This window comes from Sceloporus occidentalis, unplaced genomic scaffold, assembly GCF_023333645.1.
Source record: "Sceloporus occidentalis isolate IW3139 unplaced genomic scaffold, rSceOcc1.0.p SCAF_5, whole genome shotgun sequence".
Taxonomy (NCBI): domain Eukaryota; kingdom Metazoa; phylum Chordata; class Lepidosauria; order Squamata; family Phrynosomatidae; genus Sceloporus; species Sceloporus occidentalis.
The window spans coordinates 3,567,555-3,592,694 of NW_028316985.1; the positions used below are offsets into that span (position 1 = coordinate 3,567,555).

General features: G+C 43.1%; 2 protein-coding genes across 6 annotated transcripts in view; both read right to left on the reverse strand.

Annotated features, from left to right (window-relative positions):
• LOC149311572 (uncharacterized) overlaps positions 1-5,826 on the reverse strand; it is a 56,097-nt gene extending 50,271 nt beyond the window's left edge. Inside the window, exon 1 of one of the 3 annotated variants that reach the window (XM_089527419.1) lies at positions 5,772-5,826. Coding sequence is in view for 2 of the 3 variants with exons in the window: in XM_089527414.1 (XP_089383540.1) it covers positions 335-356 (22 nt within the window). In the remaining variant the exon portion in view is untranslated. Of the gene's footprint in view, positions 1-334; positions 403-5,771 lie in introns of those variants that run through there. The other 2 variants (XM_089527414.1, XM_089527420.1) reach the window with 2 other exon arrangements.
• A 467-nt stretch (positions 5,827-6,293) lies between these two features.
• TMEM209 (transmembrane protein 209) lies at positions 6,294-23,051 on the reverse strand. Of its 3 annotated transcripts, none has more exons than XM_089527425.1 (15): positions 22,695-23,051; positions 18,481-18,633; positions 17,300-17,358; positions 16,737-16,868; positions 15,788-16,026; positions 14,637-14,841; positions 13,857-14,032; positions 12,561-12,632; positions 12,310-12,406; positions 11,247-11,372; positions 10,440-10,537; positions 9,347-9,461; positions 8,465-8,562; positions 7,506-7,579; positions 6,294-6,381 (listed from the first exon to the last, which is right to left on the reverse strand). In XM_089527425.1, the coding sequence occupies exons 2-15, from the start codon at positions 18,615-18,617 to the stop codon at positions 6,327-6,329; spliced, it is 1,683 nt and encodes a 560-aa protein (XP_089383551.1). In that variant the 5' UTR covers positions 18,618-18,633; positions 22,695-23,051; the 3' UTR covers positions 6,294-6,326. The 3 variants fall into 3 exon arrangements, with proteins under 3 accessions (XP_089383551.1, XP_089383549.1, XP_089383550.1); XM_089527423.1 differs by lacking the exon at positions 22,695-23,051 and adding an exon at positions 20,626-20,671; XM_089527424.1 differs by lacking the exon at positions 22,695-23,051 and adding an exon at positions 20,402-20,509.
• Between the last annotated feature and the right edge of the window lie 2,089 nt (positions 23,052-25,140).

Below are 25,140 nucleotides of genomic sequence, written 5' to 3' on the forward strand. Positions count from 1 at the left end.
GCATGAATCATTGGAGAAAACAATAAAGCTAGGAAAGGTGGAGAGAAACAAAGAGATGCTAGATGGATGGACTCTATAAAATAGATCACAGGTACAGAAATTGCAGGACCTGAGCAGAGCAGCAGAGGACAGGGAGTAATGGAGATGTCCCATCTACACAGTCACCATGGGTCGAGATTGACTCGAGAGTGGATAACAACATCTACAACAACAACAACAAAAGGAAATCTATCACCAAGTTTGATTTTAGTCATTCAAGATGAACTCTTTCCCTGTTCTGATTTCAAGTTAGTGCAGCAAAGCAAGGAAGATTGAATTAAGTCAACATACTTACCTGCCTTTATATATAGCATCATTATAGCCTGAACCTCTTGTATCTAATGCCTATTTGATACCACTGGCTTATATTGTTTTCCTCCGTCTGTATTTGTCCTCCAAGGGGAATTCGAATGCATCTGACACAGTGAGAGCTAATCTACTAAAGCTTATATCCAAGTAAATCTCGTTCCTAATGCTTCTGTTGACAAGTGCAAACTCTTCCTGCCTTTGGACAGTCAAAGGCAAACTTTTACATCGGAAGGAAGTTTTGTTATTGTGGCTTATTATTTAATTTAGCTGAATTTTTAAAAATAAAACCAGGATTTTGAGTGTCTTGTAATCCATTCTACCTCCCCGGCCAAGAGGTCTGAACAAACTCCATTACTGTCAAGCCATCCACACGTTTGTGTACATCTCACTGATTTGAGAAATGCATTCCAGAGGGAGAATGTGAAAATCACAGTAAAGTAAGACTTCATTTAGGACCAAAGAAAATGTTAAACTGTCACAAGATGGCAAATGCAAACCACACATTAACAAGATTCTCTCAAGTTGTGGAAAAGTGGCAGGTTCCAGTCTAAGTGGCGTCAGGGCTTCTTTTTGCAGAATAAAATTACACAAGATAGCTGGCACTACCTGACCTTTCATTCCAGACTGAGACTCAGTGGATACTAGGGGAGAGCCAGCTTGGGGTAGCGGTTTGAGTGTTGGACTCCAGGAGGCAAGGGTTCGAATCCTCTCTTGGCCATGGAAACCCACTGGGTGACCTCTTGGGCAAGTCACACTCTCTTAGAGGAAAGCCATGACAAATCTCCTTTGAACAAATCTTGCCAAGAACATCCCATGATATGGTTGCCATCAGTTAGAAATTACAGTTGGCCCTCCATAACCATGGATTTTTTTATTATTTACTTATTTATATTCTGCCTTCCTCCCTGTATAGGGACTCAAAGTTAAAACAATACAAAGCATTAAAGATACAAAGTTAAAAAAAAAACAAGTAAGCAATTTTAAAAAGTTAAAAGCATTACATAATTAAAATTTAAAAACTCTTGATAAAACTCTGATACAACCATGTATAGCACTCAAGTCAGTGTGACAAAGCCTGGCAGCATAAAAATGTTTTTATCTGCTGCCGAAAAGAGCAGGGATGGAGCCCGCCTGGCCTCTCTAGGGAGGAGGGCATTCCATGGATTGAAACTATTCCAAACACCAAATCTTGATTTTGCCATTTCATACCAGGGACACAATTTTACTATGCCACTGTATTTAATGGGACTCGAGCATCTGTGGATTTTGGTATCCACAGGGGATCCTGGAACCAAACCCCAGCAGATACCAAGAGCCAACTGTATATGTATTTTAAGCTGTTTAAATGTTTTAATATAATTGCCTAATCTTTTTTAAACTTTTGAACAATATTGTTTTAATAGTATTTTATTGTAACCTGTAAGCCACGTTAGGTCCCATAGAGGAAGAAAGGCAGGATATAAATTAAATAATTTTCAACTTTGTAGTCCTGTTTTCCATTTTTGTCCAAACATAAACTTCTGCACCTAGTTCCATGCAATACAACTCCTTTTTGCTGATCAATCTTCAAAATTACATTCTACAAAAGCAATAGGGCGATTCTCTAGATGCTACTGGATTGAAACTCCCAGGCAGAGTGGCCAATGGAGAGGATTGCTAGGAGGTACACTCCAACAAAAAGGGCCACACTTTGTCTAATCCTGTTCTATGGTTTTCTTTGCTGAGGCTGCATCAATTTTGCAAAAATAATGCAGCTTGACTTTAGCTGCTATTGCTCAATGCTACGGATTTCTGGAATTTGTAGTTTTGTGAGATATGTAACCTTCTCTGGCAGAGGACCCTGGTGCATCAACAAGCTACAAATACCAGGATTCCATAGTATTGAGCCAAGGCAGTTAAAGCAGTGTCAAACTGCATTGTTTCTGCAGTGCAAATGCACCCCACGAGGCTATTTTGAGTCCAGTAATCACAGAAGACAGCTTGTCAAGAGCACAATGGTGACAGCAATGCTTTCTTCTTGATCTGCAAAAAGACTGTGAGCCCATCAGCGGTTGAGTTCTCAATGGCTTATTCCGCTGACAGCCCTGTATGAATCCGTACCAGCGCATGGAAAGAGCCGGACAAAGGACACTAGGAGCCATAACAAGAGGCAGATGACATTGCACTGTGAATTCTCTCAGCAACTGTTGAAAAGCCAGCCTATCCAGTTCTTTAAAAGATTGCAAGAACATTTTGTAAAGAAAGTTTTGTACACAGTCAGTCTAATGAAAGAAACAGGCAATGCATTCAGATAAAAGGGGTATGGGAGGGCTTGGCATCTTTTGTTGCAAGCAGAAGGTGCATAGTTCATTTCTACAAAGACAAGCGATGGAAAACTGCAGGTTTGGCTAACATTCAGGGATAGCTGTGTTGGCCATATAGCAAATCCAGTAACATCAAAAATCCACCAAATAGTGGTACCTTTATCGGGACAACCAAAATGCACAATATACATGTTGCAAGCTTTCAAAGCTCCACTGGCTGTTGTGTGTGTCTTTGGGTGTGCTTTCATTCTGCAATTGCTACCCATAAATTAAGAAAACTGAAGTCAACCTTTGAAAAGTCTTCATGTGTGGACACAGAACACAAACAAATTTTCAGCTTTGGGGGACTGTGTTGCTTCTAGGCTTCCATTTGATATATTTATGGCAGATAGCATCACAGACACCTCAAAACCCTGGCTTTAAAAATAATTGCACTGGCTGCAAAGACTTTCCAGTCTGAATTCAAAGTGCTAGTCATGACATTTAAAGTCCTAAAGGATTTGGGCCCTCAGGACTTGATACAGGGACACAAGGCAGCTACCACCCAATTTACATGGGTTTAGGTTGTTTTTAACTTTTTCAATTATTCCAGTATATATTTCTGTTGGGAGACACCAAAATATTAGCCTCACTGTGTCACCCGCAAATAACACATGGAGCTGGGATAAGCCCTGAATCTGGTTACAAAGTGAGATATGGGAGAAAGGTGAGATATACATTAAATAAAAAAGATATGCCCGTATATCCCACTAACAGGATGCCAGCTAATGTGTGATGAGCAGGACCAGGTCTGCCCTTGCCACCCTGTGGCAAAGAAAAACATGGCAGCTCAGACTGAGAAGTCAACAAGACCAACAGAGAAGTGGATGCTGTCATGGAGAGCAAGAAAGTCTGCAATGTTGAGTCATGTGGTGGGCATAATATATGGCCTACTGGGTGCCCACAAAAAAAGGCAACAAAGAATTTAGGCTAGCTGGATGTAGAGATTGAGGTTAAGAGTGTAAATCTTAGCATACAAAGAAAATATGGATGGTGAATGTCCAATCACTCTTGTAGTTTGCTACTTGCATATGGCCAAAAAGGAATCATTACTTGCACCATGCATATTAGACAGATGGCTTTGTAATACAGGACTGTGCATGCAGTCAGGTTGAAAAGACTTCATAGTTTGTTACAGGCTGTAAAGTACCAGTAATTCATTTCTGCTCCAGAAAGCTCCCCAGGGTGTGTGGATGTACAGGGGCACCCACACATTGTGAGAGTGTACAAGGGCCAGCCACAACGTGGATCAAACACAGGAACACCCTCACCCCCCAATACCACTGGAGAAATCAGTTCTATCAGCAGAATAAACCATTGGGATCCTAGGAAAAGAACACAGACACAAATCAAATTAGGTGTTAACAAAAAATAGTCCATTTAATGACAGCACTGAAATATCAGCCAAGGTCCCATCTCCTTGAGGAAAGCATGGGAGTGATGGAAAAGTGTCAGTCAAAGGCCACTGTCACACTGATGGGATATAAAAGATTATTAGCTACCAAAGCAGCATCTGACGCCCATGGCCATCTCCTCTGCCTGCCTATGGCGGGTTACATACCGCCGAGAAGCGGTGCTCTCCTGCTGCCGCCGCTTGCAGCATCCGGGAGCTGCAGCTGCCACACCTTGTGTCTCCCGGACACTCTGAGGAAGGAGCGCGGAAATCGCGCTCCTTCCGAGGCCGGAGAAAAAGCGCACTATGCGCTGTGGTGTGGCCTCAATACGTCACAACCGCGGCGCCTCCTGTGGAGGCGGCGCGGTCGTGACGTAATCATGGCGGCGGCCGTGTGGAACGGCCGCCGCCATTTTGTGTGCACAGAACGCGTACTAGGGTTAGGGGGGTGCGGAAGCACCGCCTCTTCCTAACCCTAGTATGCGCTCGTCGCGTACTTTCTGGCGGTCTGTAACCTGCCTATGTGTACAAAATACAGTGGAGAACACACCACTGGCAAAACTTACACAGTGGCCATGACAAGTATTATGTATGACTCAGAGCTTGCCACAACCACTGAGAAATATTTTTGGCAATCTTCTACAGAATTGTATTCTGGCCCCAAAGTTTCATGTCTGTAATTCCCTGGACCTCCTAAGTAAGAATAATTAAATGAACGTAAAAGTTAAGAAAAAATAGCTTTAAAAACTACTGTTTTTTTGAAGGCTTGAAATAGTTTTGTGTCACATGCTTGCACATTATGATGTATATGCTAGCTTTCTGTTTGGGTTTTCTTTCACCACAATTTTAACAGCAAAGTGCCTTTCCATGTTCAAGCACGGTGGGTAGCAATGTTTTTCTCATCACTCAGGATCTAGAAGTGTACAGCTGTACAATGGCCCTCAAGATATCCCAAACTCACTGGGAAGGTTTCTTAGCAGCCCTGGCTGGCATGAAAAAGTCAAAAGGACTTGGCCAGGAAACATTCCTGGTGGACTATGCCCATCCAGCTGATTATAAAGCTTTTCTAGGTCAACCAAAGGAATGGATGTCTGTTCAGTCAAGTTTTATTTCCCAATCACCCCCACTTATTTCTAAAAGAAAAAATGATTGCTAGTGGTTTCTGGATAGTATGACTTATGGGACAGCTTCATTTCTTGTTATCATGTAAATAGGAATGCAGCCTATCTGCTTAGTTCATGGATTAATGGAAAGCTTTGTATTTGCAATGCAGTGTGGAAAAAAGGGAAACCCTCCCAGAGATTTAGAAGCCAATTAAAGGGGGGCGTGGGAGAGAATCCCAATCCAAAATTTGAGTCCAAAATATTCTCCCAAAATATTGAGATATTCAGACAGGAAAAAAAATCTATGTAATTTTAAAACATGCCCTTTTATGTAATTCTATGTAGTTGGTATTCCCTTCCTACCTTCCCATCTTTCAGAAACACACACACACACCCCTGATGTACTGAAGGGTGGCAGCAATCCCTCTCTTGAAAATAACACTTGTTATATTCTTCTTGAGAATCCTGTTCTCAGTATTTTCAGAGAAAATGAGAGCTGTAGCGCTGCTGGGTGAACTATAGTACTGTCACTTTAAAAACAAAGTACATCAAGTCACTTATGTACTACTAATGTATCACACATACCTTTCTGACCAAGAGTACCTGGATGTTCCTGGCTTTATTGTATTCCCACAGTTTAAGGCCTTGCACTCAGATGCACATTTTCTGACCCGTTTTCTCTTCTAGTAAAACACCGAGTTCACACCACACTTGGATGCTCTGAGTCCAGTTCAGTAATGTTCATTTGTGCGTCTTTGGAGACAGATGTGGGTGGGCAAATTAGTTTCCATTGAAGGCATCTTTCTCCCCTTCTCTCTAGAAGAACCTATTTCTCTCAGCAGATGCAATGATAGCCAAAGCTACAATTCTCTTAATCCGCAAACAGTGAAACTTTCCTGCTATGATCTTCAAGTGATGTTGAGCACTGGGACGCTTTGGCTTCAGTGTTAAAAAGTATTTCCTATTCATTCAAATACAGTGTTGGATTTGTTGTTTTGTTTTGAAGAACTCTTACTTTGTACCCAAATCATGCTTACAAGACAGCAGATTATAACAAGCTGCCAACTTCTCTTCCCTCAACAGATGGAGATGTTTTCCCCCCTCTGTCCAGCAGTTCTTCTACAATAACTGGAAAATTAACTAGTCACCAAAAATCCACAGAACGTTCACACCAGATAAACCGAGATTGACACGCCTGCAAACATAAATTTATACATTTTGTATTAATACAGACTGTTATCCCTTTCATTATTAGATTTGAACCCAAACCTCATTTGAATTCCAGGCCTCCTAAAAGTCTCAGCATCTAGATAGGTCTTTGGTTTGGTTCACTATGGATTTTTCTTTCTTTCTTATTAAATAAACAATTGTAAATCAAGGCCAAGGGATAAAAGACCTTCAAAATGCCTACAGGCCAGTACTATGGAAGCCTTTTTAAAAATTCAAACTTTTCTTAAGCCACTTCTATCAAATTCTGATTTCGCTCCCCCCAAAGAACTAAGAGTGACAAATAGCAAGAGACAAAGTCCATCTGTTTAACTCAACAGTGGTCTTAGTTTCAAATGCTTCAAAATACGTTGGTTGGTTACATATATTGGTAGGTTATATACATTAAGAGCAGAAGATGAGATGGAAGGGAACAGCACTTAAGAAAGAAAAGCCTCTTTGTTCAGTTTTCTTCATACAAGTTGGCTTTAATGGAGCCAATTTGATAAAGATAATTCCTCCCACAAAATCAGAAGATAAAACCCTAAATTTCTTGAAAGGCAAGGCAGCGCTAAGAAGGGGTGAACATGTACTATTCTTCTCTGTATAAAGCTACACAACTATTTGATATTGCTAGCTTGGAAAAGTTACTTTTTTGGATTACAACTCCCAGAATACTCTAGTCACAGGCCAGGCTGATTTAGTGGATTCTTGGAATTATAATCTAAAAATGGCAACTTTTCCAAGATGATCTTTAGTTATTACGAAGGTTTGCAAAAACAAGAAATGCCCCCAGCATGTTCCTCTTGTCCCTTCCCTCTCAAAGAGAATGCAAGGAAATTTATGTTGAATAGAGTGTGGTGCAGTGGTTTGAGCGTACAACTACTATTCTGGAGACTAGGTTAAAATCCTTGCTCAGCCACAGAAACCCACTCAAGTGTCCTTGGGCAGGTCACACTCTCTCAGCTTCAGAAGTAGGCAAAGGCAAATTCTGTCTGAAAAAATCTTGCCAAGAAAACCCTGTGACAGGTTTACCTTAGGGCTGCCATAAGACAGAAACTACTTGAATGCACACAATAAAAACACCAAGCATATATAGTACACTATACGTACCCCAACATTCCAGACTCTTTGGTCTTTATGATGTACAGGAACATAAGCAAGGTGTGGAACAAGTTGTTTCTGCCCTAAATCCAGAAATGAAAGGAGTAAGAATGAATGAGAGGAGTCACACAATGGATGCTTAGATTACTTCTGCTGACTTCCTTATATGTTGGTACTTTTTCTTTTAGCCCAAAAGGGCTATGAGCTACAGACAATCAAGTCCACAGGAAGTGGCTTCGTTTTCCTAGGTTCGCATTGCACCAATCTATGTGACATTATCAAGATCTGATACACAATTTAGTATCTTGGCAATTTCACCTTCCTGTAGGAGAGAAGCAGCTTGAAACATACTGAAAAGTATTTTGGCCAGAAGAACCAACACAACAGCAAATATTGCACCAAAAGTTTGCTGAAGTTATTCCAGTCACAAAATTGGGAACATGGTCCCCATTATTTTGGCACAGAGTGCGTTTGGCCTCAAGTATGCTTTTTTTGCTATTTATTGGGGTATGTATCTCATTCAGGTGGTTTTTAAAAACAAGTTTGCACTGATTGAATTCTGGGGTATTTTGTCCAGTAGATATCGAAGGCCCACTGTATTCCATATTCTGGAAAAGGATGGCCAACACCTTGAACAGGAGTGTGCTATACTGCTATATTTCTTGCAGATCCCACTTACAAGGCAGAAAATTTGGCAGCCCTGGTTACTGGAGAAGAACAGTGATTGGCATCCCAGCAAATTAACAGAAACACACCCATGATATTAGGGAATTTAGCTTTGCAACTTCCTCAGGCAAATGACAGCTTAAAAGGGGAGGTGTAGATTTCATGGAAATATCCAGTTACTATGGACAGTCCAAGTTTCCACTTAGTGGTGACCTCACTGATACCTTTTGACACCATTTTAAGCCTTTCTGTGTTTTTCCACTGTTCTGGGAGGAATCTATGAGAAGTAATTGCATTCCTACCTTGGGAAGATTGTACATTTGCCGTTGGTAAACAAGTTCATAGTGGGGAGGGTTGATGCTGCTTTGATAGATGCAAAACAAGTTTTCGTTTGAAACATCTGTGAATAACAAATCCATCATTTTACTTATTTAAAATTAATGGTCCCTCTATCGCCTTCCTTTTTAAGATACCAAAAAACAATGTTACTGTGTGGAATAAAACCGATAATAGATAAATGCCAGGACTGACAGCTTTATGCAGTGATGTAGACTTGAGTCAACTGACTTGAACTTAAGTCACTTGACTTGGCAAAATGACACACTAGCTCAACTTGACTTGAGACTTGTATATTTTTAGTGACTGATTTGCTGATGCTTTCACTTGGAGCAGCAGGTAAGGCCCTTCCCCAGAGCATGAGGCACATTTCTTGGAGGGGACCAGCAAATGTGTTAGGCAGTGGGCTTGAGGTAGAAGGATCCTTCTAAAGCTTTTGAAAAGCTTTAGAAGGCTCCCCTGATATGCAAGCAGGGACAAGCTGCTGAGCAGACTTCAACCCTCACTTCAAGCCCATTGCCTAATGCATTTGCGGTTTCCTCCAAGAAATGCACCCCGCCTCCTTTTTTTCTGTTAAAAGTTGGCTCCTAGACTTCAGACTTGACTTGAAAGTATCTTGTAAGGACTTGAGACTTGGACCAAAGTTACTGTCTTTATGAAGCTCCAACATCTATACAGAACTCCATGTAAGTGAAGACATCATCACTATTCAAGCACAAGATGAAGGTGTCGGCAGGTTTTCAAGAGTGGGAAGAGGAAGGATCACCACAGCCTCTGTGTAGGCACTATAGTCATTGCAGGACAGCAAACTAACCCCCCCAATAAAAATGTTTGAGTATCTCCATTACCTGGTTTGTCAGGTGTCTGAATGAAGTGCTGGGAGGTGAATGTTTTGCCATCAGGGTATTTTGGATGAGGTGGTAGACGGGCATCCAGGTATGTGCAGAACACATGCATAATGATCTGAAGGGAAAGAGGAATGCAGTTCAGTACCTGGCTCAGGCGGCCTAATGTTAAACATAAAGCAAACAAATAGATGAAGCGCTATTCAGCATTTCAGGTATATATACAATACATGTATGGTAGGGGGACTACAGAGTGTGGTCAGTCAAAAAGTTAAATGCAGAACATTCTGAGAGAGACAATGAATGGCATTAGTGAGATCATTATTGGTTTCATTAATGCCATTGTTTCTTTCAGAATGTCGGCCTCTGAGGGAGAGAGTAGGCTGGCCCAGTTCCATCAGGGGCTAGCCTGAAGAAGAAGAGCCCTCCCTCCGGTCCATCTGCCTTGGTCCAGGCCTCAGAGGGAGAGAAGAATGCTGGACCTGATTCCTTCCCTCCCTCACCATTCCCTTCTCCTTTTGTGTCGTGTCTTTTAGATTGTAAGCCTGTGGGCAGGGAACTCTCTGTTATCCCTTCTATTGTAAACCGCTCGGATTCCCAGTGATTGGGCGGTATATAAATAAAACCTATTATTATTTTTATTATTATTATTATTATTATTATTATTATTATTAATTTTTTGTCTGACCACATTCTGTAGTCCCCCTGCTTCTATGATTCCATGCCATACATGCACTGTTGAGCTAGTTAGTTGAGATGAGTTGAGCTAGAGTTAGATTTAGCAACTTCAGCTACTCTTGCATTATTGCTGGCAATTTTACTTTGGGGAATTTGATGATATGTATATTTTTATTGAACGTGTAAATTTTTGGGTCTATGGACCATAATAAATTATGACTGACTGACAATGACATTTGTGACACTGGACTCTCATAAACCTTTTGACCTCACTGTCTAGTCCCGCCTCCAAAATGAAATAGATGGCGGCCCCTGCTTCTCAGCACTGTAGTTCAAACTTTTCATCTTATTCTTACTGCTACTACTGAAATAGAGTCTTAGTGGAGTACATTCACAGCGGACAACATTCAAGACTTACTGCCGAGTCTGTTGGCAAATCAGTATCCCATTTGCGTGCTTTGAAGTCTCCGCCTCGATTCCACCTGAATGAACTCATGCACCCTCCTTGAGAAAGCTCTGTGTGGGGTACAGAATTGCAGAGAAGATTATTTTGTGACAGGACTGGAAGAAACAAACAACTGTATTACTGGTCCTGTAACTCTGTTTGACAGGCTATCTGAAGTATAATCTCCCATATAAGGTTTTCAGATCTTCAGGGTAAGGCCTCCTCTCTGTCCCACTAGGAAACAGCTGGTGAAAACACAGGAGAGCCTCCTCAGTGGTGGCTCCCAGGCTTGGCAACTCCCTTTATAGAGAAGCTATTCTGCCCGCTTCTCCTTCATTGTGTTCTTCAGGCAGTCTGTAAAGCATTTTCTGTTGGCCCAGCTGGCTCGGGCTTCTGGGAGCTGAAGTCCAGACACCTGGAAGACCAACGATTGGGAACCACTGTGCTACATATGCTTCTTATATACACAAATTTGTACACATTTCCCACTCTGACTAAAGGGTATTTGCCCATATTTCCAAATATATACATTCTTAAAGTTGTGGCTGTGTTCCATGGGTACACATTTCTTTTCCTATAGTGAAATCCACTGCAAGTTTTGGGAGTGTACAAATGTCCATGGCAAGATATGGGTCATTCTTCCATCAATCATGAAACAAGTGGATTAGGTATTTTTGAGGAGAAATGCCTACTCAAAAAATTTATTTTCTGTCCTTAGTAACACCAGGTGCAGAGTAAATGTGCACAAAAATACCTTCCATCTGTGAGATAAATGTTTACCTTTGATCCTTTCAACCAAATATTCCTGGTTGGGTGTAAGGTCCAGGTACTGCACAATTGTATTCAGAGTAGGAATGAGTGGTGCTTTCACCAGGGCAGCTTGCTTCAGGCTGCTGATACTGGCATCTGCAAAAAACAGGAGACCATAAATCCTGTCAGTAGGCCAAACACAAAGGTTGAGGAAGAAATCCTGACAACAGCTTGCTGATGTGTGCCTTCAAGTGATTTCTGACTTATGGAAACCAAAGGGTGGCGCTATGACAGGTTTTTCTTGGCAAGATTTATTCAGAGAGGGTTTGCCTTTGCATTCCTCTGAGGTTGAAAGAATATGACTTGTCCAAGGTCACCCAGTGGGTTTCTATGCCTGAGCGGGTATTTGAACCCTGATCCTCAGAGTCATAGTCCAATATTCAAGCCACGATACCATGCTGACTTCAAGTAGACTCCAACTCAAGTACAGCACACCTGTGTCATATGCGGCTTTCAGCATATGCTGAAAGCCGTGCTGGAAGAAGCAGCACCGGGTGCACCGCACACAATTGCAGGCACGAGCCCCATTGTTTTTAGTGGGGCTCAAGCATATGCAGAATTTCCCTTATGCGGTGGAGGAGTCCAGAATGGATCCCCCACGTAAGGCAAGGAACCACTGTAGACTCCAACTCTTGGAAACCCTGTCCTAGCTTTTTTCTTGCAAGATTTATTCCAAGGACATTTTCCATTGCTTTCCCCTGAGGCTTAAGAAAGTGTGTGAACTGCTCATGTGTTGGAATCATAGAGTTGGAGGATACCCAAGGGTCATCCAGTCCAACCCTCTGCTATGCAAGAACTTACAATCAAAGCACCCTCACAGATGGCCATCCAGCCTGTTTAAAGACCTCCAAAGAAGCAGACTCCGCCACTCTCTGAAGAAGTGTGTTCCACTGTTGAACAGAGGCTGGATGGCCATCTGCCACAGGGGGTGCTTTGACTGTGTCTTCCTGCATGGCAGAATGGGGTTGGACTTGATGGCTCTTGAGGTCTCTTCCAACTCTATGATTCTATATCTTATGTGTTGGGATCATACCTCCAATCTGCAGTTCTGGGCATCCCATCCTCCGCAGCTGAGTGCTCACAGACTCAGTCTCTTGAACAAGAGGTACTAAAATTGTCTCATTAATCCACTAAAAGACAAGGGAAGGGAGAAAAACAAAACATAGAGGGGTTTTGAACAGATGCAAAAAGTGAAATGCTTTCATATACTTGTCAGTCAGGAGGTAAATACTACAGAAGAGTGATTCAGTTGTGAAAAGTTGCCTGTATTGCTTTAGAACTCACGTTGCGGAACTTAGCAGTCCAGGAGTCTATGTGATCAAGCAGTTGTCTGCTCGCAGAAACTCGTGCCCAAACCTGAACAAGGAAAAAGGATGGATTAAGTATGGGAATTCCATGCAGAGTATAAAGCTAAAAGGAATGCAACAAAATATATTCAGGTTGAGTCTCCCTTATCTGGAATTCCAAAATCCAAAATATTCCAAAATCCAAAACTGTTCACACAGGTAGCTGAGAGTGACAACTCAGTAGACACAAGCTTTGTTCAGGCAAAAAAATATTTAAAATATTATGTACCTTCAGGCAATATTTATAAGGATTATATGAAACATAGATGAATTTCATGTTTAGACTTGGTCCCAACCCCAAGATACCTCATTATATAAAAGCAAATATTCCAAAATCGGAAAAAAATCTGAAATTCCAAACACTTCTGGTCCCTAGCATTTCAGATAAGGGAAATTCAACCTGTAGTCTTCTTGAAATAAAACAAGCCAGTCATACTATTAACAAGACATGCAGTTTTGAACCTGGGCATGTTTACTTGAAGGTCAGTTCCACTGCCTCAAAGGGGCTTACTTCAAAACACACATATATTATAGGGGTGGAAATCCCAGCAACCATGGATAGCAGAGCCAATGGTGAGAAATGCTGAGAGCTGCAGTCCAACAGCATCTGACGGTATGCTGGGATTTAGGATAAAAATATAAAGGCTTTGGAAACACGGACAACATTGCTCTTATCAAACCTACACCACTTTCTTAATATAGTCAGCTCCCTATATTCACTGGTTTCCCATTTGCAGATCTGATTCATATGTTATCTCTAGGAATCTCTGGGTCCTCCAGTACTGACCATAGTCATGCTGGAGGACCTATAGGTTCCTAGAGAAATATAGTCGGTCCTCTGTATCTGCAGGGGATCCATTCTGCCCCCTCCCCCGCTAATAGCAAAATCCGCGGATGCTTGAGTTTCGTTATCCCCAATGGCGGCATGTGCACATGGCTGCGCTGCAATTTGGAACGAGACTTCAATGGCGTTGCATGCATGTGGCATTAGGGTCCTCCCTAATGGGGGTGTGGCCGCATGCATGCATCACCAGTGGAGACAATGGGGGCTGTCCCTAGTGGCAGCGCAGCCACATGCTGCCATTGAGAACAATGTGGGCTTGCCATCCATGGATACCAAGGGCCGACAGTATTCCCTCAGGTAAAAAAAAGATCAGCATCCCCAATTTTTATTTGTACTTATTTATATTTGTGGCTTTTCCATTTCGCAGGGGACAAACTGTATACAGTTTACCTCTTCTGCAGCCTGCTTGGAAGTCAGATCAGCTTCATCTTTGTGGGCTGAAGGGGCTTGGGATCGGCAGGCAGGCTGGTACTGGAACTTCCTGAGCATCTGAGCACAATCGGCCATGGATCGGCTGTAGCTCCAAAAGGTTGGACTGTTAGATGGAGAACTAGAGTCTGAGCTCCCTGTTAATAATTGAATCAGAAAGAAACAAAACACAGAGATGATACATGTAGTAATACGTGAATCAAACATAATCCACTCAACATAAGTTAGGTATGCTCATCCACTCTGTTCACGAAGGTATCATGGCAGATGGGACTGAAGTATAAACACAACATTCACTCATGTTTCATATAAACCTTATAGTCTGATGGTAATTTTATATACAGTATAATAACTTTAATAATTTTGTGCATGAAACAAAATTTGTGTACACTGAACTGTCAGAAAGTAGTTCTCTCTCTCATGGGTCTCTCAGCCACCCATGAAACAAGTTTTGGGTTTTGGAATATTTTGGAATGCCAGATAAGGGAGACTCTATTTATACAGTGGGCCCTTGTTATCCACTGGGGTTTGGTTCCAGGATCCCCTGTGGATAGAATAATATGTATGATGCTCAAGTAACATAAAATACAATGGCATAGTAAAACGGCACCTCTTATATGACAAGACAATATGCTCCTTTAAAACAAGAAAATTCCAGTAACAGTTCCACCAGAATCTTTTGTTGAAGTGGCTGATCACAGAGAAAAAGGAACGGGTTTTATGAGGAGTGGAGTTGCTTACCCAGTTGAACCCTATGCTGTTTCTCTTCCTCACTTCGAAGGAAGGTGTCAAGGGACTTGAGATCTGTCATATAGTCTTCCTTGCCAGCAGGGGAATTGTATATGATGGGTGAAGAACGGTACCGTGACCTTGTTCCACTGCTGTCCATTGGCCCAATGCTGGTGGGATAGGGGGAAGTGCCTGATGAAGGGCTGAAGGCTGGAGCCTATGTGGGGAAAAAGGAATGAGCAGCATTGCATACTAGGAAGCTAACTTTAAATTTAAAAATATGAATAAAAAGGGGCTGGAATTATTTTTCCCCTTTTACGCTTTTGAGAGTCACTGTGATGCAGTGATTTGAGTATTGGACTACAACTCTGGGAGACAAGGGTTCAAATTCCAGTCCAGTCACTGAAACCAACTAGGTGACCTTGGACAAGTCACACTCCCTCAGCCTTACAGGAAGGCAAAGGGGGAAAACCTCTTCTCAAGAAAGCTTATCAGGAAAACCCTAAGTAGGATAAGATCACCAGCATGGTGTAGTAGTTTGAGTGTTGCATTAGACACAGGGAGACCAAGATGTAAATCCTTGCTTGGCTATGGAAACTCACAGGGTGTCCTTAGTCAACACACTCTCTTAGCCTGAGAGGAAAACAATGGCAACCCTATCTGAACAAATATTCCCAAAAAATCCAGTGAGAAGGATACTTTAGGGTTGCAGTAAGTCAGAAATGAATTGAAGGCACACAACATATATATTTTTACTGCTTAGTTGTCAGTAGTGGTAGTGTTTTGTTGTGGCATCAGAGCTCTCTGACAGAGAGAGCAAAATAGCTAACAAGAGTACAAATCCCAGATTTGCATTGTATTGAGCCATGGCAGTTAAAGCGGTGTCAAGCTGCATTAATTCTGCAGTGTAGATGCAGCCTTAGATGTTTTTAAACCTCAGCTTCCCCTCTCCACATCTGCAATCATTCATGTGTGTCTTATATAGCACACAATTTTCTTTTTATTAGTTTATTTATTTCATTAATATTTTTAAATCCCATACCATATCCAGGGATCTCAGAGTGGTGTAGAATAATAACAGTGTAAACAACTTAAATAAAAGAAACATGCTTAAATGCAGGTGTGTATTGTAGAAGAAAAGAACCTAGGGGAGAGTTCCATACCTTATTGTAGCTGCTTCCTGGGGAATAAGTCAAGGCAGTGCCATATGAACCGCTGCTGCCTGATAGACCTTGAAGCTGCGGACTGTAGCCAGAAATGCAGCCTGTGGCAAACTTAGGGCTGGTACTAGGTGAGCGGGAAGGGCTGTAGCTCAGCACACTCTGCCCCTGTATAGAAGGAGAAGGAGTGCAAGGAGGAGTTTTCTTTGGCGTCAGCTGACATGGCGGAGTTGTCTGTACCGCTGAAAAGAGAGACATTTTTTAAAAACTGGGAGGGAGCCACCTTCAGACAAAGAGTGCAGACAAAATCTTTGAGAAACTTTCTGCACATCCTGCCAAATCACACTTCATTGAGGAAACTTGTTTCCATACTTTTTTATCTTTCCTGTGTGCCAAGAAACCTGGCAGGAGATAAAAAGCTATAGCTTGCACCTGAAGCCCAATTATAAGTAAGAAAACTACTCCTATGTCCCTCATTGTCCAAAATACAGAATTCTTCTCTCCAGAGTGTCAGCTGTTTCTATTGAACATTGTGCAGGTAATTCAAGTCTTCTGGAATATTTCTTCCTTGAATGATCTGTCTTCTAAAAGGTCACCGGGGCTGAATCTGCATTGCAGAAATAATGCAGTTCTACACTGCTTTAACTGTCATGACTCAATGCTATGGAATCCTGGGACTAGTTTTATGAGATATTTAACCTCTGTCAGAAAGCTCTGGTGCCACAGCAAACTATAAATCCCAGGATTCCATAGCATTGAGCCTTGGTAGTTAAAGTGATGTCAACTGCATTATTTCTGCAGTGCAGATTAGACCTCAGTTAATTGAGGACAAACCATTTTTTTTTTTGTTAGAACCCAGTTCTAATTCCACAGTATTGAGGCATGGCAGTTAAAGCAGTGTCAAACTGCATTATTTCTGCAGTGAAAATTCAGCTACAGAGAAAACCCCTACCTGCATTCTGCAACCCCAGGAGAGTCTGTTGTCCAGGACTCATCACCAAGCTGGTTGGAGCCACTGTATACTTGAAGTATCTCCAGAAATCAAATAAAGCATTGAGGCTGAACAAAGAGGCAAGTGCAAGTTCTGGAATGAAACAGAAGAGCAAAGTAACCATTTATACAGATTTTTTCCCTGTAGTCTAAGCAGTCAGCATTAGTCATGGTTGATGGTAATGGATATGAAATGTAACATTACATTTTAAAGAATAACAAGAGAAAGAAAGGGGAAATGTGAACCAAAGAATCTAGGAGGAAATGGAGAGAATGTGCATCCCTGAGGCTAATCTTAAACTTGCAAACCAGACAAAGAAAGACATGTTACGTCTCTAACCAACCTGTCATCTAATCTGGAGGGACAGGCAGAACATGCAAAGAAAAGGGGGCTTAAAAACCAGAAAACTAAAGCAAGAGTCAAACTACTCAGTTAAAGAGTTCTATGATTTGGACTTTTTCAGTTTATTTAATCAGTCTCAATTGTCATGAGATTCCAAAGCAAAACTAAATCAAAGTACTTACCAATATACCATAGCAGCCAGCATGAAATGTTGTAATATGAACATAATAGTCTTCCAGACCTAGAAAGAGAATGAACCAAAAGTCATCCATCATCATCTACTTCGAAGGCTGCATCTGCACTGCAGAAATAATGCAGCTTCACGCCATTCTGCCAAGACTCAATGCTAGGGAATCCTGGGATTTATAGTGTGTTGTGGCACCAGACCTCTCCATTAGATAAAGCTAAATAGCTTACAAAATAACAAATCACAGAATTCCATAGCACAAAGCCATGGTAGGTAAAGCGGTATCAAATTGCAATATTTCTGCAGTGCAGATGCTGCCTCAATTATTCACAATATAGTTGAAATTATGCAATGGGCAGACAATAATTTCCTCAAAATGAACTTCAAGGCTCAGTTGAAACTGGGCTTCACCCATGACCCCAAAGTGATTTGCCAGGTTCTTTCCTCCAACTCTGGTCTGCAAGAGAAAGTCTTCCAACTTAACACTTCCACTGCTTCCATTTAGCACTCATCAACCATACCAGAACAGGGCCTTTATTCAGTCACAACATCTTGTCATTTATGAAACAATGTTTTAAAGGAGTAATTCAAATAGACAGTCTTCTCACAATATTTACTGCATGTCTGCAAGTATGCAAAGGGATCTTGTAGCACCTTTGACTATGCAAAGATCCCCTTGCAGACTGATCCAGACTAACCTGGCTATATTTTGTATTCTGTAAGGATGCCTGCAAGATAATGCTGTGTTATTGTCCTCTATATGGCAGACCTGGGGCTGAGTTTGAGACATGGTGACTTGATGAAAATCCCTATACTGTGTCTCTTAATGAGTTCATGGGAAGAAGTATGAATGTCAGAAAGAAACTCTTCTAGAACATGGCCACATAGCCCGAAAACCCCACAAAAAACTTGGGATGCCGGCCACGAAAGCCTTAGACTCCACATTGATATGAACTAGGTTTTTAGTTTATTGCTGCTCCTCTCTTTAGTACCACATAGAATCACAGAGTTGGAAGAGACCACAAAGGCTATACAATCCAACCCCTGCCATGCAGGAACTCTCCGTCAAAGCATCCCTGACAGATGGCCATCCAGCCTCTGTTTACACATCAGCTGTTCACACATCAGCTTCTAGATGAATGCCATACAGTTACGTGAGTGGGGTGTCCGTCTTACATTTCAGTGTAAATCATGCCGGCAACTGACAGGTTAAGAAGTCCCCACGCCAAGACCACTCTCCTCTCTTCAGTTTCTTTCCTCATCTTGATGGTTCTGTCAATGAGGGAAGCTGCTGGGCTTTGCTCCCTCTGCATGGTCTGGAAAGATGTTCTGGGGAGACAGAAAGACATTTGATGTTCACCCAAACTATTCCTCCAGTATGTTTCAAAGGGATAATAGTGTGGGTCTGTTACAGCACAGAAGGACAAACAGGGGAGGCAGGAAGGAGTAACCTAGGAGCACCTTCATTTCAGCATGAGAAATAACAACAAAAGATCATGCTGAGCCAAACCAGCTACTGGATTCCTGCTTCCCATCGTCCAATTCCCTTTTCATGGTATTCAGTGCCCAAGTAAATGTGCCTTCATGCTTTGCTTAAGTTGCTTCTATTTACTTCTCTGCACTGCTATATGGTCCCACTGAAGGCAGAGGTCTGATCTCTTGTACTTAGAATCATATAGTTGGAAGAGACCCCATCCAGGGCCATCCAGTCCAACCCCATTCTGCCATGCAGGAACTCTCAATCAAAGAACCCTTGACAGATGTATGGTTCCACTGAAGCACCCTTGACAGATGGCCATTCAACCTCTGTTTAAAGACCTGCAAGGAAGGAGACTCCACCACAATCTCCGAGGAAGGAGTGTGTTCCACTGTTGAACAGCTCTTAATGTCAGGAAGTTCTTCCTAACATTGAAGTGGAATCTCTTTTCCTGTAACTTGAAGCCATTGCTCCATGTCCTATTCTCTGGAGCAGCAGAAAACAAGCTTGCTCCATCCTCAATATCACACCCCTTCAAGTATTCAAACAGGGCTGTCATGTCACCTCCTAACCTTCTCTTCTCCAGGCTAAACAGCTCCCTCAGCTGCTCTTCATCCAACATGATTTCCAGGCTTTTTAACATTTTGGTTAAATGACTTGGAGAAAATCACTTACTTGTTAGCTAATACAACTATGGCCTGTTACAGACTGCCAAAACAAAGCTGCATCGGGTCTCTTTGGAGGTATGCTGTTTAAATGATGCATGGGTCCTAAGAGTCCGGAGGTCGCACCAAAGCCACACTCCATTCCTAAGCACTGGAGTGCAGCTTTGGTGCAGCTTCTGGATTCTGAGGACCCATGCATCATTTAAACAGCATACCTCCAAAGAGACCTGAAGCAGCTTTATTTTGGCAGTCTGTAACAGGCCTAAGTCTGTTATGTTCAACACTGCTAGATTTGCTGTGAAAGCAGCTAAACCTAGATTAGACTTTGAGGATAAAGACCTGCACTGAATCTGCAGCAAACATTTGAATGGAGTATGGAAAATTGTGATGTTTTTGCATGAAATATTCTTATAATTCTAGCGTAAACAAATTGCTGTATCTGTTACAGAGCTAATTGGCTGTGGAAGTTTTAAAGGGTTTTAATTATTTTTGTAATCTGATGGCTATAACCGGTATTTGGTTGTCATGAATAAAGTGTTGTGAAAGAGAAAAACACATTTTGGTTGCCCTCCTTTGATCCTACTACGCTCAAGCTTGTCCTGATTGAAGCATCGTTGGTATTATTTGTGCAAAGCTTAGCATCAGCACTTGCAGTCTTAGTAGTAGAATGCTGCTTTTCAGGACCAAAATCTTCCCTGAAAATGCCTTCCCACTCAAAGCCATCCGCAATTCAGGATTAAGAACCATGCATAACTTCAAAAACTTCCACCTAAAAACAAAATAAAACGCAGTGGCAACAAATAAACGGATGAACAAGCAGTGACATGTGCTGGACTACAACTCCCATCATCCATAGCCAACACAATGTTCATCCTTCTTTTGCTTGTTTGAACCATGAAGGGACTTGGGAAGCACTGAGGAAGTCTCCTGAACTACATTTCCCATCATGCCTCACCATGAGCCAGGCTTCCTGGGGCTGATGGGAAATGGAGTCCCACAGCCTCATGGGCGGCCGCGTAACCCACCAGACCCTGGGCTTATTAACTTCTCCTTCCCTTTCCTCCATTATATTAAAGGGAGAGGGGCGGCAAAGAAGCATAACCCCTTTCCCCACAAAATGAGGGGGGCAGTGTAGTGCGCATGCGCGCCCCGGACACATAAAAAGCAAAAACGACTCACCCGCTTTCTCTTCTCCACTCGCCACCGGCTCCTTAGACGTACTGCGCCTGCGCATTGCAGAATAGCGTCAGGGGACAGACGCCTTCTATGGGCGTGGAGGAAAGGGGAGGGATTTGTTGCCAGGGGCGACGGGGGCGGGCGATGGAGATTGGCTGTTATTCTCACCCTCGGTTTCTATTGGACGGCGCCTCCCTGCACTCGTCTCAGGGAACTCCGCCCCCTTATTCTCACCGTTTAAATTTTGGCGGGAAGGCTGCTGAGCAGTGTTGCCAATAAGCCTCGAAGAAAATTCCCCAGACGCTTGGCCAAAACTCACTCACCAAACCCCCCCATATCTCACCAAATACTTATTTCAACTCTCAAAATTACCATTAAAACCAATCACCAAAATCACACCAAAGGCTCTGAAAAGTACCCATTTTGGTGTGAAAGTCACCAGATTGGCAACACTGCGAGTGCTGAGGCGAATTTAAACTGTAGAAATAATGTAGTTTGACACCATTTTAACTGCATGGCTCTATTGACTCCTGGGATTTGTAATAATAATAATAATAATAATAATAATAACAACACTTTATTTATTATACCCTGCCCCTCTGTCAAAGACAATCAGGACGGCTTCATCCCCATTATTTCCCTTCCTGCCCTAAAACAACCATTAAACAATTAACTTGCTCCTGAACGGCCTACCCAGCTGGGAGGGCGTTGACCTGTGTCATGCTACGATCCTCACCCAGCCAGGTTTCCGTAATACAAGCCAGGTCGGTGTCTCCTCCTTCAGCAAGTCATAGACGATACGTGACTTGTTCCTTACCGACCTGACATTACAGAGGAGCAGGCTGAGAGTCTGTGGTGTGGTTGGGATGACCCTCGGTTCTTTTGGGTTAACGGTGCATGGAAGATGGGATAGATTTCAAGCATCATCGTCATCTTCCCTTATATTTCCTCTTCACACTGTTAGTGCTATATCTCCCATTGGCCCACACTGCTCTCATAGGCACTCCATAGCCAGAATCTACAGCCTCATGATCTCGTTCTTCCACAATCATCATAACCCCCCTAAAAGGCACAGCGATCCAGGTGGTATTCTGGCGCTTGCATGGGATGTCAGAGGAGCCGGTAGGCTGGTTTAAAGACACCGCTCCCACCGGCGCCCCTCCCCTAGAGTCCTCCACGGTGTTTAGTGATTGCGTTGGGCTCCGGAGGCTGCGCAGGGACACACGCGGGTGCAATTCTGGCAGGCTAAGGGGAGTCTGGCAAGTTGGCTTTTGTAGTGCTGCTCCCACCGGCACATCCCCCTCAGTCTCTCCTGCGGCGCAATGTCAGGCGCTGGCGTCGGGCTCCGGAGGCTGTGCTTTTTGTTTGCACTTTCAATGATAAAATGTACAATGATGCCAGTACAATAATCACAAAAGATACATCAATACAGTAATAACAATGAAAAATACAGAAAAAACAATACAGATAAAATAATAATTTAACAATATGATAGTAATGTTCCTCCAGTCTCTTCCTGGTGTTATTGCAAGTGCCACCTTTTGGGGGTTTTGCGTTACGGGTGCCAACCTCTGGACAGGGACGTAGCCAAGGGTGGGGTTCTTGGGGTCCGGACCCCCCCTTCCATTAGATAAAATGAATGGTGTGTGCTGCTGCGCCGTCGCACCCAAGCCCCATTATAATGGTGGCACTTAGCCTGGACCCCCCCTTCCCAAAATCCTGGCTATGTCCCTGCTTTGTACAAAAACATTTGGGGAGATGGTTCCTCTGCAAGCCTCCTGATGGTAGAGGAACGTTTTCCAGACTGTCCTTCGGAGATGGGGACCTGTCTCCTTTCAATTCTTTACCCCCAATGAAAGAAAGGCTACCTTTCCACTTAGGTCAGACAAAAATGATGTCAAAAGCACTAACTTTTAAGTAGATGCAAGCCAAGACATCATAACAAAAAGTTGCCTTCCTAAACATGTAAAAGCATTACATGTCCTTTGAATTGCCACAGTAGAAACATTTCTATGCAAAATTTAAAATGCTGGTTTATTCTTAATGCAAATAAAATAAAAATGAAGTCATACATTTCAAAGCCAGAATGTCAAAAAACAAAACAAAACAAAAAATGGATTCCTTGTGCATTTCTGCAAGCAACGCTGGCCCCATCTCTTTCAGTTTCATGGCATTCTTGCGTTCCTCAATAAAATCGATGAGTTTCTGGAGTTCGATCAACAAATGCAGGAGCCTAGTTCTGATAGTATTTCACCACATCTTTGGACGGAGGGAGCAGGGAAAGCCTCGTAACGCCTTCCAAGGTGCGGCATACAGTTTCTTGGAGTTATCTGGGTGTCTGAGAATGCTGCCAACACAGATGCTCACGCAGCTGATAAGGGCTTGCTGGGCAAGATAACCACACCGAGCAGTTGTTTTGCAATGCCAAACGACATCCAAGAGAATAAGCCACTAGCTGGTCCAGTCCGAGGTCAAGAGTGCCAGAGGGTTGGTCAAGGGTCCTCTCTCAGCTCAAGTGCCAGAGGGTTGGTCAAGGGTCCGGTCCGAGGTCAAGGATACAAAGGCAGTCAAGGGTCTAGGAAGCCAAGAGTCAGATAAAGCAGCATTCACTAATGAGAACTAATACACTTGTCTGTCCACATTCACTAGGGTTAGGGGCACAAGACCTGCGTGAATATGGAAAAAACACAAATAACAAAATCACCATGTTTTTACTTAAGAGGACATCTCTCTAGGAATCTCTAGGTCCTCCGGCGCAACTCTATGGCCAACATCTGACAGACACTGACCATAGAGTTGCACTGGAGGAGATACAAATGCCTAGTGGCGTATACTCTCTAGGAATCTCTAGGTCTTTCAGTGCAACTTTTAATTAAAGTTGACCAAAGAGTTGCAGTGGAGGACCTAGATATTCCTAGAGAGAACATATTAGTCAAATCCATGAATAATCAAACCCGCAAATATCAAATTGGCAAATATGGAGGGATGAGTGTAGTTTCTGACAAGGGCTCAGCGTCTGCCAGGTGCCTTATATCTAGCTCCCTTATCACAGCTGCTGATTGCCTAATGAGCGTTTCTCAGCAAGTCTCTTGGAGCGCTGAAGGCACACCCTTTCTGATCTCCTCTGGCTAAAAGGAGGAACCTCAATGCTCTGTTGCTCTATGTCTCCCAAGTCTGGAACTACTTGGGAGCCCTGGTGGCGCAGTGGTTAAATGCCTGTACTGCAGCCATTCATTCGAAACCACAAGGTTGCGAGTTCAAGACCAGCAAAAGGGCCCAAGCTCGACTCAGGCTTGCATCCTTCCGAGGAGGGAGCTAAAATGAGTACCCAGATTGTTGGGGGCAAATTAGCTTACTTGCTAATTAGCTTACTTGCTGTTCACCGCTATGATCTTTGGAATAGCGGTATATAAATAAAACAAATTATTATTATTATTATTATTATTATTACTGGGGCAAGGCTGGGCGGCTGAGCCCCAGGCTCCACTGGAGGAGACCCCACAGAACTAGTCGATGATCTCCATCTGGGCATCAACAGGGGAAGTGTGACCCTGTTGGTGCTCTTGGACATCTCAGCGGCCTTTGATACCATCGACCATGGTATCCTTCTGGAACGCCTGACGGAGCTAGGTATTGGGGCACTGCGCTCCAGTGGTTCCGGTCCTACCTCTCGGGTAGATTCCAGATGGTGAGGCTGGGGGATAGCTGCTCCTCTAAGAGAGAGCTGACATCTGGCATCCCTCAGGGCGCCATTCTATCCCTCATGCTATTTAACATTTACATGAAGCTGTTGGGAGAGATCATCCGAAGACATGGAGCACGGTGTTATCAGTACGCTGATGATAACCAGATTTATCTCTCCATGTCTCCGACTGTTACACCAACTAAAGATGGCACCTCTCCTCTGGATGCCTGCCTGGGGTCAGTAATGGGCTGGATGAGGGAAAACAGACTCAAGCTGAATCCAGAGAAAACAGAGGTACTCGTGATAGGTACCCCAAGTCCAGGGACAGAGTTTTGTCAACCTGTCCTGGACGGGGTCACACTTCCCCTAAAGGACAAAGTTCACAGTTTGGGAGTACTCCTGGTCTCATCTCCATAGTTATCATCTCAAGTGGATGCGATAGCCAGGAGTGCCTGGTACCAGCTTCGGCTGATATGCCAACTGCGTCCCTGTCTGGACCGAAAGGACCTTGAAGCAGGGATATTTGCATTGGTAATCTATCGTCTTGATTTCTGTAATGCGCTCTACATGGGGCTACCTTTGTACCAAGTTCGGAAGCTTCAGCTAGTTCAAAATGTGGCAGCCAGACTGGTCACTGGAACATCTAGGTCAGACCACATAACACCGGTTCTAAAATCCCTTCATTGGTTGCTGATTAGCTTCCGGGCGCAATACAAAGTGTTGGTCATTACCTTTAAAGCCCTACATGGCTTGGGCCCAAGTTACTGGAGGGAATGCCTCTCCCTACATAATCTGCCCCACACTCTCAAACCATCAGGGAAGGATTTATTAGA

Excerpts from the sequence above, each read along its gene's own strand:
- TMEM209 (XM_089527425.1), bottom strand. The coding sequence starts at position 18,617 with ATGCAGAGGGAGCAAAGCCCAGCAGCTTCCCTCATTGACAGAACCATC. Across the intron at positions 16,869-17,299 it reads CTGGCTGCTATGGTATATTG|AACTTGCACTTGCCTCTTTG; the intron begins GTAAGTACTTTG and ends GTTTCATTCCAG. Across the intron at positions 16,027-16,736 it reads CCTGGGGTTGCAGAATGCAG|CGGTACAGACAACTCCGCCA; the intron begins GTAGGGGTTTTC and ends CTCTCTTTTCAG.